The 16,576-nt window shown below is 48.4% G+C and overlaps 2 protein-coding genes across 5 annotated transcripts in view; one reads left to right on the top strand and one right to left on the bottom strand.

Moving 5' to 3' along the window:
* NTPCR (nucleoside-triphosphatase, cancer-related) overlaps positions 1–14,323 on the bottom strand; it is a 499,212-nt gene extending 484,889 nt beyond the window's left edge. The window contains exon 1 of one of the 4 annotated variants that reach the window (XM_063917685.1): positions 14,224–14,323. In XM_063917685.1, coding sequence (XP_063773755.1) covers positions 14,224–14,323 — 100 coding nt within the window. Of the gene's footprint in view, positions 1–13,265; positions 13,316–13,881; positions 14,136–14,223 lie in introns of those variants that run through there. The other 3 variants (XM_063917686.1, XM_063917684.1, XM_063917689.1) reach the window with 3 other exon arrangements.
* Positions 14,324–14,340: 17 nt separating this feature from the next.
* Positions 14,341–16,576, top strand: part of EXOC8 (exocyst complex component 8) — a 71,549-nt gene continuing 69,313 nt past the window's right edge. The window contains exon 1 of the mRNA XM_063917683.1: positions 14,341–14,783. Within this exon, the coding sequence (XP_063773753.1) occupies positions 14,341–14,783 (443 nt within the window). The remainder of the gene's footprint in view (positions 14,784–16,576) is intronic.

Here is a 16,576-nt window from a genome sequence, read left to right as displayed (position 1 = left end):
GGCGCGTCCATAAACTTCTTCTGGCAGATATGGACATCGCACTTACTCTTGATGCCAGAGTGCAAATATCTCTCTGTGCATCTCGCATATAAAGAAATGCATCCTTTAACTGCTCTATAGTCAGTAAAATACTGTCCCTATCCAGGGTATCAATATTTTCAGACAGTGACTCCGACCAAGCCACGCCAGCACTGCACATCCAGGCTGAGGCGATTGCTGGTCTCAGTATAACACCCGTATGTGTGTATATACTTTTTTTTTTTTTAAATAAAGTATTTTTATTTTGAAGGAGAGTAGTTTGCATACAGACATTGCATAACAGGAACACATTAAACACGTAATGACATGTCCTCATCGGGGAACAGCATTCACTTTCGACTTATTTTCAAACTATGTCATTTGCTCATAGGCGCATAGGAATGTACAGTTATATATACCATTATTTTGCATTATCCGTACACTCTAGTATTCATGAAATCACATTATACTTTGTTTTGTTTCCCCCCCCCCTCAAATATAACTCTTACGGACAATCCGTCCGAGTAAAACCCTTTAAAAGAGAAGAAAACAATCAGAAACCAAACACAAAGAACCCCAGAAATAAAAAAATTAAAAAAACAAAGAGACAAAAAACATTATGGGGAAGAGGACGCATTGGGGGATACTAGCACTCTAAATCCTACCCTGTCCAGATGGGCACAGAGCCACTCTCTCATTCACAACCCATTGGGTGAGAGGGAAGCCTATGGCCCTAGAAGATCATAACTTGGCAAATCCAGGACCTGTTAGTAACCCTATCACCATTAAGTTGTAGGGTCTGGGACGGAGTATATGGATTCTAGCCATGGAGACCAAATTCTTTCAAATTTAGCGGAGGCATTGTGTTTCATATAAATGTATCGTTCCTTAAAAACAGTGTCGTTTATTAGTGCCTTAAGAGCGGGGAGTGTAGGGCCCTTAGGGGCCATCCATAGCCTCGCAATGCTCACCTTCGCCATTGCACATATGTTGCGAGCATATAGGCCCTCTGGACCAGACACAAAGTCAGAGCTACCCATCCCCAGGATGCAAAATTGCGGAGTAAGCATGGCCTTGTCCACCCCCTGTGTTCCCCAGAATCGATCCGACCCCCGCCCAGAAAGCCCGCAGCACCGGACAATCCCAAATGAGGTGCCAAAAAGTACCTGCAGTCATCCCACACTTAGGGCAGTCACCCACACGACCCGTCCCGAATTTGGCCAGTCTGGCCGGGGTCATATATATTCTATGCAAAAGGAAGTATTGTATCTGTTGATACCTGATGGATTTGGTAACCGTGCACGGAGTTTCCAAAGCAAGGGCCCAGTTCTCTTCATCTATGGGGCCCAGATCCTGCTCCCATTTGACACGGAGACGTGTCAAAGGATCTATATGGAGTTTGGCGAGTAGATAACCATAAGCATGGGAAATCATCTTAACTCGACCCAGCATACTTACAAAGGTCTTAATGGGAAATGGTATAATTTTAGGGGGGGAATTGGCGAATTGGGACTGCAAGGCATGTCTGAGCTGGAGGTATCTAAAAAAATAGGAGTTAGGCAAATTAAACTCATCTTTTAGTTGTTGGAAGGATTTGAGCGTATTATCCGTATAAAGGTGATTTATGGAAATCACTGATTTAGGGGCCCAAACTTCCCTCCCCTCGAGCGCATACAGTTCAGGGAGCCATTTAGAATACCAGAGGGGGGTGTCCGGGTCCAATCCATCAAATTTCAAAAGAATTTTTAGTGCCTGCCACACCTTCATGGCTTGGTATATAAGAGGAGGGAGGAACCGGGCCAAGCTCCCACTCAGCAACACCTGCAGGGGGGATAAGTCGGGGAAGTAGCATTGGACAAATACCCAGTGTAGAGAAGTGACGCCAGTATCCTGTACCCATGCACTAATATGAGACAGCTGAGCGGCATAGTAGTACATCTGAAAGTTTGGCAAGGCCAGACCTCCGTCGCTGCGCAGCCTGGTGAGAGTGTTCAGTTGTATTCTAGGACGTTTGCTAGCCCATATTAAAGAAGACAGGACACTATTCAATTTTCTAAAGAAGGATGGATGAATATATACAGGGGATTGCAGAACCACATATAGAATCTTAGGTAGTATTATCATTTTTACGAGGCTGACCCTGCCAGATACAGTCAATGGAAGCTTACACCAAGTCTTGGATTTACGAGTAATTTGTTTCATGATCGGATCAAGGTTCAAAGGTGTAAAGTCAGAGGGGTCATTGGTTACCTGAATCCCAAGATATTTAAATTTCGCCGTCCAACATAGCGGTAGGGAGATTTTAGGAGCAGCAGGGGGGGGGGCCAATCACAGGCATAATAGAGGACTTAGACCAGTTAATATGAAGGCCTGAATATACACCGAACTCCTCAATCAATTGCAACACTGTAGGCATAGACCTGGTGTAATCCTGCAGAAACAACAGCATGTCGTCAGCGTAAAGGGCAATCCTATCCTCACGAGGGCCGGTATGAATGCCCACCACGCCTGGGTGGGACCTTATTAGACAGGCCAAGGGTTCGATGGCCAGGGCAAACAAGGTTGGGGACAGAGGACATCCCTGCCTGGTCCCGCGAAACAGGCGGAACGAGGGAGAAATATAGCCATTCACTGAGATCCTGGCAGTCGGGTGCTGATAAAGCAATTTAATCCATTTTATAAAATTAGGCCCGAAACCCATAGCTGTCATGACCTCCCATAGATAGGACCACTCGATACTGTCAAATGCCTTGGCGGCATCCAGTGAGACCACTACCGAGTCAGAGGGGAAGTCATATGGGATTTGTAAGATGGTATATAATCTACGTAGGTTAATAGAAGTGGACATTCCTGGCATAAAGCCGGTCTGGTCGGAGTGTATAATGGAAGTAATTACGGTGTTGAGTCGAACTGCTAAAATCTTTGCCAGGATCTTAGCGTCAGTGGGAATCAATGATATCGGTCTATAGGATTCTGGGGATCTAGGGTCTTTTCCGGGCTTCGGGATCACTATAATAATCGCCTCCCGCCATAGAGGGGGGAAGTTGATCATTAACAAAAATATCAGAATACAGGGCGTGAAGCCTAGGACCGAAGAAATCAATGTGGGTCTTGTATACCTCTGAGGGGATGCCGTTATAGCCCGGTGCTTTGCCGCTGGGAGACAAGCCAATAGCCGCCGTTACCTCTTCCAGAGTTAAGGGTGCCTCCAGCATCTCAGAGGCCTCCGGGGGGAGTGTGGGTAGGGGAATATTACTTAAATAAGCGGAGAGGTCTGATGTCGAGTCTACCAGTTGTGAACTGTAGACCTCAGCATAGTAGGAGCGGAATAGCTGTGCAATTTCCGGCGTGGTGTTCACAAGGGCGCCATCGCTACCGGTCATCTGAGCAATTGTAGAACCTGGGCGGTCACTGTGCACCAATCGAGCCAACAGGCCACCTGGCCTATCGCCCTGCATGTAAATATTAGTAGCCTGAAATAGAAGCGAGCGCGAGTTTTTATCAGACAGATGAGCCACCCATGCCGACTGGGCCGCCAGCCAGCGTACCTTCAGCGCAGGGGTGCCATCCACCAAGTATCTAGATTCCAAATCCCTGGCGTCACTCTCAAGGGCTCGCTCTCTCTCCCTGGAGGACATTTTAAGGGCAGAAATACGTCCAATATACGTTCCCCTTAGGAATGCCTTAAATGAATCCCAAACCACTGTTCCGGGGGCCGAGCCTACATTGTCAGTAAAGTATCCCTCCCACTGAGTCACCTGGTCAGAGCAGTCACCTATTTGCAGCAGCCAGGAAGGATGCAGTTTCCAATAAGATTGACCCCTCTGGCTCACCATAGCGAGAGTCAACACCATAGGGGAGTGATCAGATATACCCCGGGCCTCGTATTGGACGTCAACCACCCTAGGGAGAAGAACGGGGGAGAGTAGGGTCAGATCGATCCTGGAGAACGAACCATGCGCGCCAGAGAAGCATGAAAACTGTCTAGTCGTAGGGTGCCGAGCTCTCCACACATCCACCCACTGCAAATTATTCAGAAAATCAGCAAATTTAGTAGGACTAGAGCGGACCCCAGCAGCCTGCGGAGAGCGCCATCTGTCTAAAGCTAAATTCATGACATTGTTGAAGTCACCCAAGCAGATTACCGGGGTGTCCGGAGAGGAGGCTATGAATGAAGCGGCCTGCTGTAGTACATCGTACGAGAATGGGGGGGGGATATAAACCGCCAGTATGTAGTAGGGTTGGGAACTTAGTCTACATTCAAGGAACACAAATCGACCGTATTTGTCAGTCTTGACCGATACCAGCTCAAATTGGACCGATTTCTTTATCAGGATTGACACACCCCTGGAGGAAGAGGAGTGAGAAGCGTGATAGGCCCAGCCCACCCAGGGTCTTCTAAGTGACAGTAACCTATTCCCCTCCAAGTGAGTCTCGCAGAGACATGCAACATCCGGGCCATATTTCCGAAGTGTAGTTAATACTAAGGAACGCTTTATCTTATTATTTAAACCTCGAACATTCCATGTCAGAAATTTCAAATTAGCCATAGATCTGGTAATATTCTATGTAGTAACCTAAAGATACAGTCCAGCGAATATTCCTGGAAATTGTTAGTGAGGGTAATAACAGTGCTATACTACTCAATCCCTGATTCTTAATCGACAGTATCCAATGCATCAGACATACTTCCCACATCAAAATGAATGTACTCCAAAACAAATTTAAGCATGAGAAAAATAAACTATAGAAAGAAAAAAACTTGTGTAAGGCACAGCAACAAGCTGTTCGCTGAACTCTCCCCCCCTCCCCGTATACCACCCCTAACTTCGGCATACTTAAATCCCAAACTATCGTTTCTATCTCTCAAGGGCTAAATACTAAACAAAACCCTTAACCAAAGTCAAGCGATCAAGAGAAAGAAAAGAAAAGTCCTGAGCCACCAACGCCAAGGGGGGGCTCCCTGGACAATGGGTAGATGCCTCTGGTGGTCCCAACCGATCATTAGACAGTGCAGGGCCTCAATCCGGGGCCATCTGGCGCGCTCCCGGAGCATATCTGTCCAGCCATTGGGCCGCCTCTCTAGGGGAATTGAAGAATTTGGTTTCCCCGTCCGCTACCACCCGGAGTCGGGAGGGGAATAGCATAGAGTAGGAGACGTTCAGGTCTCTGAGGCGCCTCTTGATAGGCATAAACTGGGCTCGATCCTTCTGGACTTCCGCGGCAAAATCAGGAAAAGCAGACACGGTAACCCCGTTTCTGGTAAGGGGGCCTTTTGTGCGTCCCAACCGGAGGACCGAGTCACGGTCCTTATAATGCAGAAATTTGGCGATGAAGGTGCGCGGAGGGGCGCCAGGAGGTAGAGGACGAGATGGTATCCGGTGTGCACGCTCCACCGTAAACTGTGCCGTGAAGGATTCAGCGCCGTACAGTTCCTTAAGCCATGACTCCAGGAAGACCTCAGGCTGGGAGCCCTCCTCCTTCTCCGGCAGGCCCACAAATCGCACATTATTTCTACGCAGCCGACCCTCCATGTCTAGTAATTTGGATTGAAGGGATGTTACTTGCTGGGTTACCGTGGAAATAGATTGTTTCATAGGACCGCACATATCCTCCAGATTCGAGACACGGGTTTCTGCCTCTCCCACTCTCTCTCGTATGCGCTGGACGTCCTGCCGAAGCAGTGAGAGATCACACTGCACTTTCTCCATCTTATCTGAAAGACGCTGTTCCGATCCAGCTATTGCCTCCAGCACTTGTTGAAGAGATGGAGCTGCGGGTGTGTTAGGGGATTTAGCAGCTGTTGCAGATGGGGAGTAGGAGTGGGACGGAGAGGCCCCCTGCGAAGCGGCCTGCGAGGCCCGTTGGTTTAGTGGGTTAGGTTGTCTGGCAAATTTCTCCAGCTTCGCGCAGCCGTGCGCTGGCCATCCCGAACCATGACGGACAATAGGTAGTAACAGACACTCCGGTATAATCTCAGGTCAAAAGCGTAGAAGGAGACTTCAGCAATGAGTGAATTTTAGGGTTGTAATAAGCAGAAACACATCCGCAGCTGGTCTCCAAAGTAGTAGGCAAATGTAAAAGAAAGTACTGGCAGCGTCCCAGAATATAGGTGAGAGCAGGAGCGATGCAGTTATTTAGTATGTAAAATAAGACAGCAACTGAAGTCAAAGTGTAATTTGATCCCAGGAGGTAGAAGTCACTCACCAGTTACATATCAGTCAGCCTTTAAGTGAGAGCTGGAAGCAGCAGTCCAGAGCAGTGGGGCCGGGAATCTCCAAAATTGAGGCCGGGGATCCGGAGGAGGTATAGGCCGCAAATCCGGAAGTATGTCTCCTCGGCCGTACAGACCCCGGGGAGAGCGGGGAAATCGCCTGCCGGTGCCCTGCAGCGTAGGGAAGAAAAGCAGGGTATTCAGGCACACCAAAGGGGCCAGGATATTACAGGAGGATGTTTAATCCAGGGAGCTCCCGGGATCTGCTTCCTACTCCTGTGCTGCCGTGGCCACGCCCCCGTGTATATACTTTTTAATGTATTCTCCAGCCTCCTATCAGCTGGATCCTTGAGGGCGGCCGTATCAGGAGACGGTAACGCCACTTGCTTTGATAAGCGTGTGAGCGCCTTATCCACCCTAGGAGGTGTTTCCCAGCGCGCCCTAACCTCTGGCGGGAAAGGGTATAATGCCAATAACTTCTTTGAAATTAGCAGTTTTCTATCTGGGGTAACCCACGCTTCATCACACACTTCATTCAGTTCCTCTGATTCAGGAAAAACTATCGGTAGTTTTTTTACACCCCACATAATACCCCTTTTTGTGGTACTTGCAGTATCAGAGATATGCAAAGCCTCCTTCATTGCCGTGATCATATAACGTGTGGCCCTACTGGAAAATACGTTTGTTTCTTCACTGTCGACACTGGATTCAGTGTCAGTGTCTGGGTCTGTGTCGACCGACTGAGGTAAAGGGCGTTTTACAGCCCCTGACGGTGTCTGAGACGCCTGGACAGGTACTAACTGGTTTGCCGGCTGTCTCATGTCGTCAACCGACTTTTGTAGCGTGCTGACACTATCCCGTAATTCCATAAACAAAGCCATCCATTCTGGTGTCGACTCCCTAGGGGGTGACATCACCATTACAGGCAATTGCTCCGCCTCCACGCCAACATCGTCCTTATACATGTCGACACACACGTACCGACACACAGCAGACACACAGGGAATGCTCTGATAGAAGACAGGACCCCACTAGCCCTTTGGGGAGACAGAGGGAGAGTTTGCCAGCACACACCCAAGCGCTATAAATATATATAGGGACAACCTTAATAAGTGTGTTCCCTTTATAGCAGCTCAAATATTATAAATATCGCCAATAAGTGCCCCCCCTCTCTGTTTTTACCCTGTTTCTGTAGTGCAGTGCAGGGGAGAGTCCTGGGAGCCTTCCTCGCAGCGGAGCTGGGCAGGAAAACGGCGCTGTGTGCTGAGGAGAATAGGCCCCGCCCCCCTTTTCGGCGGGCTTCTTCTCCCGGTTTTTTTGGAACCTGGCAGGGGTTAAATACATCCATATAGCCCCAGGGGCTATATGTGATATATTTTAGCCAGAATAGGTATATTACATTGCTGCCCAGGGCGCCCCCCCCAGCGCCCTGCACCCTCAGTGACCGCTGGTGTGAAGTGTGCGGAGAGCAATGGCGCACAGCTGCAGTGCTGTGCGCTACCTCATGAAGACTGAGACGTCTTCTGCCGCCGGTTTCTGGACCTCTTCTCTAGTCGGCATCTGCAAGGGGGGCGGCGGCGCGGCTCCGGTGACCCATCCAGGCTGTACCTGTGATCGTCCCTCTGGAGCTAGTGTCCAGTAGCCTAAGAAGCAAATCCATCCTGCACGCAGGTGAGTTCACTTCTTCTCCCCTAAGTCCCTCGTTGCAGTGAGCCTGTTGCCAGCAGGACTCACTGAAAATAAAAAACCTAACAAACTTTTTCTAAGCAGCTCTTTAGGAGAGCCACCTAGATTGCACCCTGCTCGGACGGGCACAAAAACCTAACTGAGGCTTGGAGGAGGGTCATAGGGGGAGGAACCAGTACACACCACCTAGTGGTCAAACTTTTAAATTTTGTGCCCTGTCTCCTGCGGAGCCGCTATTCCCCATGGTCCTGACGGAGTCCCAGCATCCACTAGGACGTCAGAGAAATGTATAATAAAATAAAAATAAATAAACACACAGCTGCCTGGCTGCCTTACAAGGAATGCTGCTGCACTACCTCAGATACTCTGCAGTTTAGAAGCATGGTCACGCGATGCTCCGGCGCCGGTAGCAAAAAGAAACAGCTGGGCTGCCCGTGAATGAGAGAGGAAGATGGCCCCTTCTCCTTCTCCAGACTCCTCCACTGCATCCTCCTCCCCCTCTGGCCAGACCGCAGCTCTGCACACCAGCTCAGCTTCATTCTGTTAAGGGGAACCGGCGGCTTCCAGCGCGCCAGCAGGTGGCATGTAATGAGTCAGTCTGACTCATTGTAGTGCCTCCGGCTGTGGGCCCCTTCATCGTGGAGGGGCCCTGGTGCATTGCACCGGTTGCACCGCTGCAAGTTCCACCCCTGAACCTACGATAATAGCCCACCAGACCAAAGAATGTCCTGAGTTGCGACATACATTTTAGCTTAGGCCATGTGAGGACTGCTTCCACCTTGCTGGGTTGAGGGTTAACTTGCCCTTGGCATACAACATACCCCAGATACTTTGCCTCCACAGTTACGATGGCACACGTCTCCAGGTTAGCTGTGAACCCTTGTGCCTGTAGAGACTGTAACACTGCATCCACCTTTGGAATGTGCGACTTTATACTGGAACAAACCCACTGTGGTAGAGAAGGCTGTTATTGCTTTTGCAGCTTCCATCAGAGGAATTTGCCAGTACCTCTTCAGTAAATCTAGCGTAGTTAGATACTGGCTTATTGCTAAGTTTTCTACCAGTTCATCAACCCGGGCCTTAGGATAGGAATCAAACCAAGGAACTTTATTTAACTTTCTGAAGTCATTACAGAATCTCAAAGCTCCGAAAGGCTTGGGCTCTAAAAAAAAATGGGATTATTCCATTCACTGTTTGACTACTCTATGACCCCCAAGCGCCGCATCACTTACAGTTCCCATTTTACTGCTGCCTGTTGGGCCTCAGATATACAATATGGCCTTAATTTTATCACCACCCCAGGTGGAGTAACATTGTCATGCTGTATGATTTGAGTTTTCCCCAGGAGGGCAGAGAACACAACCTGGTACTGTGCTACTAAGTTTACCATTTCTTGTTTCTGGCTAGGACTCAGTTACTTTAGTAAGCACCTGACATTCTGGAGTTTTCACGGCCACTAAAGAGGGCTGACTGGCACTTTCCAAGGCTTCAACAAATTCACATGGTAGACTTTTACCTCTTTCCTTCTACCTTCCTGCCGTACCTAGACACAAGTATCAGTACCTTGTCGCCCCTATTAAAAGTCCGGTTGACTGCGTTCTTGATTCTGTTGAGCTCTTACCATATGCTTGGTCAGAAGTGGCACAATTTGCCGTAGGGGCCCTACTCATTTGACGATGCGCCGCCGAGGTGCCCGACGGCCGAAACGGCCGACGAGCGACCCGGCGGCGGGGGGGCAGTGAAGTTTCTTCACTCCCCCCGTCACGCGGCTGCATTGAAGTGCAGGCAAATATGGACGAGATCGTCCATATTGGCCTGCATGCACAGCCGACGGGAGACCAGCGATGAACGAGCGCGGGGCCGCGCATCGTTCATCGCTGGAGTCTCCACACTGAAAGATATGAACGAGTTCTCGTTCATCTATGAACGAGATCGTTCATATCTTTCAGAAAATCGGCCAGTGTGTAGGGTCTATTAGACAGCCATACAATTGGGACACAAACTGAATGATGTTAGGCTCTTCGGACAATTGCTGCTCCCACCCATCTTTTAATAGATCTAGTATCCCTCTGCGTTGTCTACCATAGAGGAGTTTGAGGGGTCTAAACCCCATACAGTCTCTATATAAAGTCTATATAAATGATATAAAGGATGATAATAATAATAATAATAATAATAATAATAATAATAAAAAAGAGGCTTGGGGTACCTCTCAAACTGCAAACATTAGCTAAGGTAAGAGTAGGTCCTAATTTCGCTTCTCAGGTGACACTGCCCTTTTTGTCATCTGCATAAGGGTTCTGTTAAAGCATTCGAACAAGCCATCTGTCTGCGGGAGGTAAACCAAAGTGGTAATTCTATCCACCTTTAACAGGCGACACAGGTATTTCATTAATTTAGACACAAAAGGGGTACCTTAGTCGGTCAGGACCTCTATTGGTATTCCTAGACGGGTATACAGCATCAAGAACTCCCGGACAATAGTGCTAGATTTCATGTTACATAGTGGTATGGCCTCCGGGTACCCGGTGGAGTAGTCCACCATCACCAATATTTACTGATGCCCATGATCCAATTTTTCTACTGGCCCTATCAGATCTATAAAAATTGGCTCAATAGGCATGGAAATTATAGTCAGGAAAACCAAGGGCGCCCCAAATTCTGTCTGGGGTGCATTCTTTTGGTACACTGGGCATTCATGACAATATTTTTTTTACTGCAGCATGAATGCCTGGCCAGGAGAACCATAGCTGGATACGCTGGAGAGTTTTCTCCTCCCCTAAATGGCCACCCCATAAATGCATGTGAGCCGCCCTCAATACCAGCTGCTCGTGTTTTCGGGGAATCAGCAACTGGTCTACCCTTTTACCTTGCAAATAAGTTACAAGGTAAAACAAATTGTTTTTCACATAAAGTAAGGTACACCTTCAGGTGGTAAAGCAGAGTTTACCTTACCATTTACCACTACCACATTTTAAAAAGTATTGGACAAGTTGCCATCGTTATGTTGATCTCGCCTAAAGTCCTGCAAAGACACTCTTTCGCAAATGGTGGACTAATGTGTCTCAATCTCACTGGCAAGAGAGGGCTTTACAGTCAGTCATACAACCTTGGCTTCCAGTAGATTTTGGCCCCTGCGACAGCTCAACCTCTGTCTGTCTGCCAATGTCATGCCAGGTAACAAACTCTTGCAACAGTGGGAAGTCCTGGACCAGGATTAGTGGATAAGGAGGTTTGGAAGCTACTGTTGCTACCATTTTTACTGGTCTTCCTTTAATCACCACTGGCAGGTGCACTCATGGGCATTCTTCTATGTCACCAAGTATACACAGCACCTTTTCCAGAAGCACAACCTGGCCAGACCCGGGAAGAACCAGGTTAGCAGAGATGATGGACAATTCATTGCCAGTATCAACGAAGGCCCAGATATCCCAGCCTTCAATCTGTACCATCAGATGAAACAGGGTAGTTTCAGCTGGGGAAATAATTCCAGGTGCCATACTGAATGAATACAGGCTGTGCTGTTTTCCCTGAGCTGCAGTCCACTAGCTCACCCTGCTTCAGGAAGTACCGCTGTGCATGACTGGGCTATCTGCACTCAAAACATATGACTGGAAACGGGCTGTTTGCTTTAACAATGGGGATCTGGGTACTGGGCTTAGGTACTGGCTGTAACCCTTGCTTGGCTTTATTAAATTTTCCCAGAGTCAGGTACCTCTCAATCACCGCTGCTAGCTCCTCAATTGTCTGGGGGTCATCCTGCAAAGGCCCAGTGTTTTACACCACGGTCTAATACCCATATAGCCTGGTCGAGAGCCATCACTTCTACTACCCACTGAGAAGAGTTTTTATCTGTCTGTAACCAGGTTTTACTCAGTCTGGCCAATTATGCCAGTTTGACCAATGGAGGCTCAGATGGGTTCAGCTGCAACTCATAATATTCTTGGGCTTTGCTGGGACCCGTCACCCCAATCCTGCTGAGTATAGCTTCCTTCAAGCAAGGCTAGGAGCTGACTTCAGACAACTTTAACTCAACATAGGCTCTCTGTGACTCCCCTGTGCGATAAGGAGCTAATCTAACCCTTGATTTCTGGTATCAAATATGTCGCCCAAGACTAGTTAACCCTTGCAGAACTACAGCTACATTCAAAATGGTAAATTATAATATGGTGGTTGTCCCCACTTTGCCAGCGTATTTCATTCACAAATCAATGTTGGGCCAGGCAGAATACATGTGGGTGATATGCAAGTGACCATGTTCTGTTGATTGCAGGTCTCACAATTGTGTCTCAAGACTAGTTAACTCTTGCAAAACTAAAGCTGCTTATTAAAAATGGTAAAATATGGTGTGTGTGTGTGCCCACTTTGCCAGTGTATTTCATGCCCAAAACAGCATTGGGCCAGGCAGAATACAAGTGGGTCATATGTAAGTGACCACGCTTTGTTGATTTCAGGTGTCAAATTTGTGGCCCAAGACTAGTTAACCCTTGCAAAACTACAGCTACTTATTCAAAATGGCAATTTATAAAATGGTGTTTGTGCCCACTTTGCCAGTGTATTTTATGCCCAAAACAGCATTGGGCCAAGCAAAATACAAGTGGGTCATATGTAAGTGACCACCCTCTGTTGATTTCAGGTGTCAAATTTGTGGCCCAAGACTGGTTAACCCTTGCAAAACTACAGCTACTTATTCAAAATGGTAAATTATGGTGTTTGTGCCGACTTTGCCAGTGTATTTCATGCCCAAAACAGTGTTGGGCCAAGAAAATACAAGTGGGTCATATGTAAGTGACCACGCTTTGTTGATTTCAGGTGTCAAATTTGTGGCCCAAGACTAGTTAACCCTTGCAAAACTACAGCTACTTATTCAAAATGGCAATTCATAAAATGGGGTTTGTGCCCACTTTGCCAGTGTATTTTATGCCCAAAACAGCGTTGGGCCAGGCAAAATACAAATGGGTCATATGCAAGTGAATACACTCTGTTGATTTGTGGGGTCAAATGTGTGGCCCAAGACTAGTTAACCCTTGCAAAACTGCAGCTACTTATTCAAAATAGTAAAATATGGTGTGTATGCCCACTTTGCCAGTGTATTTCATGCCCAAAACAGCGTTGGGCCAAGCAAAATACAAGTGGGTCATATGCAAGGGACCCTACTCTGTTGATTTCAGGTGTCAAATTTGTGACCCAAGACTCATTAACCCTTGCAAAACTGAATGATCTGAATAAGAAGCTGGATTTCGAATAAGAAGTGAATAAGAAGCTAGAGCTTGAATAAGAAGTGAATAAGAAGCTGGCCGAATAAAAAGCTAACTTCAGCCTCGTAATGAATTGTGTGAATGCATACCTCCCAACATGACCTTCTCAAGTAAGGACAGAATGCTCTGCTCCTGGACTTTTTTCTTAATTTATGATTGCCATCACCTGTGCTGAAACACCTTTCTTATCCATTAACCTGTTCAACACAGGTGCCAGCAATCATAAATTAAGAGAAAAGTCCAGAAGCAGCGCATTGTGTCCCTCGTGGAGAGGGTCATGTTGGGAGGTCTGTGAATGTGCACACACTTTATTTAATGCACAAAGTTATTCAAAATATTAGCTAAAATTACCTTCAGGCTGTGTGTATAAGGTGCATAGGAAACATGAATGCATTCTGTGTTTAGACTTTGGTCCCATCGCCATGATATATCAGAATGGTATTCGATTATTCCAAAATACGTAAAAATCCGATATCCAAAATACTTGTGGTCCCAAGCATTTTTGATAAGGGATAATCAATCTGTATAGTCAAAACCGCAAGGATAAATCTCACCGTGTGAGTACACACCTGACGTTTCATATAGTGCTGGATATGTTAATATATCTCTACCATTGTGCATTATACAAATTAGCACCATTAATTCAAATGCACAAACAACACAACCGATTTGCGATTTCCCGTATCAACAAATAGACAGGCTTACCTGGAGGCCCTGTTAAGAACACATGTCTATACATTGTTTTGCACTGCTGAATGCTCCCACGGTCTCTCAAACTCATTTAGTACAACCCGCCCACTGTGAAAGAAGTGATAACGCAACAGGAAGAGCTCAAATGTGCATTTAAATAAAAATAGCCACCGAACCGAGCCTAGTTAGACTGCAAACAAAATAATGATTTCCGTCAATCGGGGATGTTAAGTGGACTCGTAAAGTAAATATGACTAAAATTTACATTGCGTTACAATACACTAAGCATTCCTGCCCTTAGTAAGCATGGCGGTTTCTGATCATAGTATAGCATAAGAAGGCGGCTTCCACATTTACCGGAAATTAAGTGGGTGACATCATCTGCCTCTACCCGGTCCCGGACACGGGAGGGTCCTTTCAAGCGCCTGAACCGGGAACAGTGTGTATTATTCTGCATTTGCTGGTAGTGTCAGAATGGCGGAAGCTAGCGCCTCGGTGCTGAGACTGAGAAAACAGCTGGAATATGGCAACTTCCAAGCGGAACAATACGTTAAGCATCTCTCCCAACAGTCGGACGGGGACCGCGATCTGCAGGAGCACCGGCAGCGTATCCAGAGTCTGGCGGACGAAACGGCGCAGAGCCTGAAGCGCAACGTTTACCAGAACTACCGACAGTTCATTGAAACCGCCAGGGAGATCAGCTACTTGGAGGGGGAGATGTATCAGCTCAGCCACATCCTTACCGAGCAGAAGGGGATTATGGAGAGCGTCGCCCAGAACCTGCTGCACACCGACCGATCTGATGCCGCACGGGAGCTGAAAGCTGCTTACCACAAGGCCGAGGGGGAGAAATCTAGTAACCCGACCCTGCTGGAAAAAGTGGAGGGCTGCAAAAATCTATTGGAGACACCGGGAAGGTACAACATGTTTTAGTGTATGTTTTTCTGCCTTATGTATGTGTTAAGTGATCGCGCCAAGCAAAAAAAATTGTGGGTCCAGGGGATTCCTCACTTTGGGGTCTATTCATGTACAAAACGAAATCATAATTGCTACTTATCACTATACATCGCATCGCTTCGATGCGATGTATAGCCGTGATAAGTAGCAATTCATGTATACTTACCCTTCCGACGATGCGCTGCGGTGTCTGGGGCTCCCACGGTGACGTCTTCTCCGGCGGTCCCTCTCTGCGATGCGCGGGGTCCAGCGACGGGTCCCTTTGCGCATGCGCAGCTTGATGACCTCCCGGCAGGCCGCAGTGGTTGCTGGGAGGTCGGGGGGCGGAGCCAGCGTGAGGTGCAGAGCAGCGATCAGGGAAGCATTGAGCTTCCCTGACGTCTCCGCACCGCAGTTCAGGTTCGCCATCTGAGGACGGCGTAACCTGAACTCCATGGAGAAGCGGAAAGCAGAGCTTTCCGCACCTTCATGAATCGCACTCACCATACAAAGGTATGGTGATGCGATTCAGGCACAGAGCGGGGGTACCGCTGGAGAAGTCAGAGACTTCTCCACGGTAACCGGCTCTGTGAATTGCGGTAAGCAGAGAAAAGCCCCGTTTACCGCAAAACAGGGCTTTTCTCTGCTTCATGAATAGACCCCTTTAAAACGTCGGGGTCCTACTCCACTGTTTCTGGGTCCCATTCCCAGGTGAAGGCAGGCGGCAATTTGGTCAGTGCTGGGGTCACGTGGCACCGTGGGCAGTGCTGTGGGCATTTAACAGTTGGGGTAGAGGGGAGTAAGGGCAGGCAGTATTGGTGGTAGGGACGGCATAATGCAGTCAGCAGTTGAGACCGTGCTATATGCACGGAGGGGGCTAGGGACAAGCAATACTGGTGGTCGTTAGGGGGGTAAGGGTAGGTTTCAGCTGGTGCAAGGAGAGTCTTAAGGTGGGTACACACTATTAGATATATCTATGTACGGATCGGGCAGTGTGTTGTGCATACACACTGCCCGATCCGTCGGAGGGACTGACGTCATGAACTGGGCGGGCACCCGCCCAGTTCACCGGTCGATCACCGCCGGCCGCCGCAGCATGTGTACGGGCGGTCGGACGACCGCCCCGTACACACAGCGATGCGCCAATATATCGGTAGATATATTGGCCGTCTGCTGTGCTGCACGGCCGACGCGATACGTCTGTGAACGACGGAGTTCACAGACGTATCGCCCGTACACACTGGCCGACGGTCCCGCGATGTATCGGCCGTCCAAGAGAACCGCCGATACATCGACCAGTGTGTACGGGCCTTTAGGAGCAGCCAGTACTGGGGGCGATGGTAGAAATCACCGGAGTAAGTACTGTAGGCAAGGAGGGGGTTAGGGGAATGCAGTGCTGCGGGATTAGGAAGGGAGTAAGGGTAGATACCAGTTTAAAGTTGTAGCAGCCGGACCCATTTCCCCGCCCACTTGATAGCCAGTCACGCTGTTTGCATTGAAACTCTCCAAGGCGTCTCCACCCCCTTCCCCACCATTTTCCAGTTTAGCAGCACCCGCTTACACTTACATCCTCTCAGAGAGTAAGTGCTGACAGTCTTCTCAGCTCCTCTAGTGGTACGCCGGTTCCTCCTGAAAGTGCCGTCTCCGCACCGGATGCCGCCTCCTCTTTCTCCTGCTGGGGTCATCTCCACGTCAAGTACAGAGTCCTTTGTATCCTACCCGAGGCCATCTCTACGTGTTTACTCCTTCCTTCTCCTACTGGGGCTGTCTCCAG

Source organism: Pseudophryne corroboree, chromosome 4 (genome assembly GCF_028390025.1).
Source record: "Pseudophryne corroboree isolate aPseCor3 chromosome 4, aPseCor3.hap2, whole genome shotgun sequence".
NCBI classification, from domain to species: domain Eukaryota; kingdom Metazoa; phylum Chordata; class Amphibia; order Anura; family Myobatrachidae; genus Pseudophryne; species Pseudophryne corroboree.
Note: the sequence above shows the minus strand (reverse complement) of the source record. Positions and strands in the feature narration are given on the sequence as shown.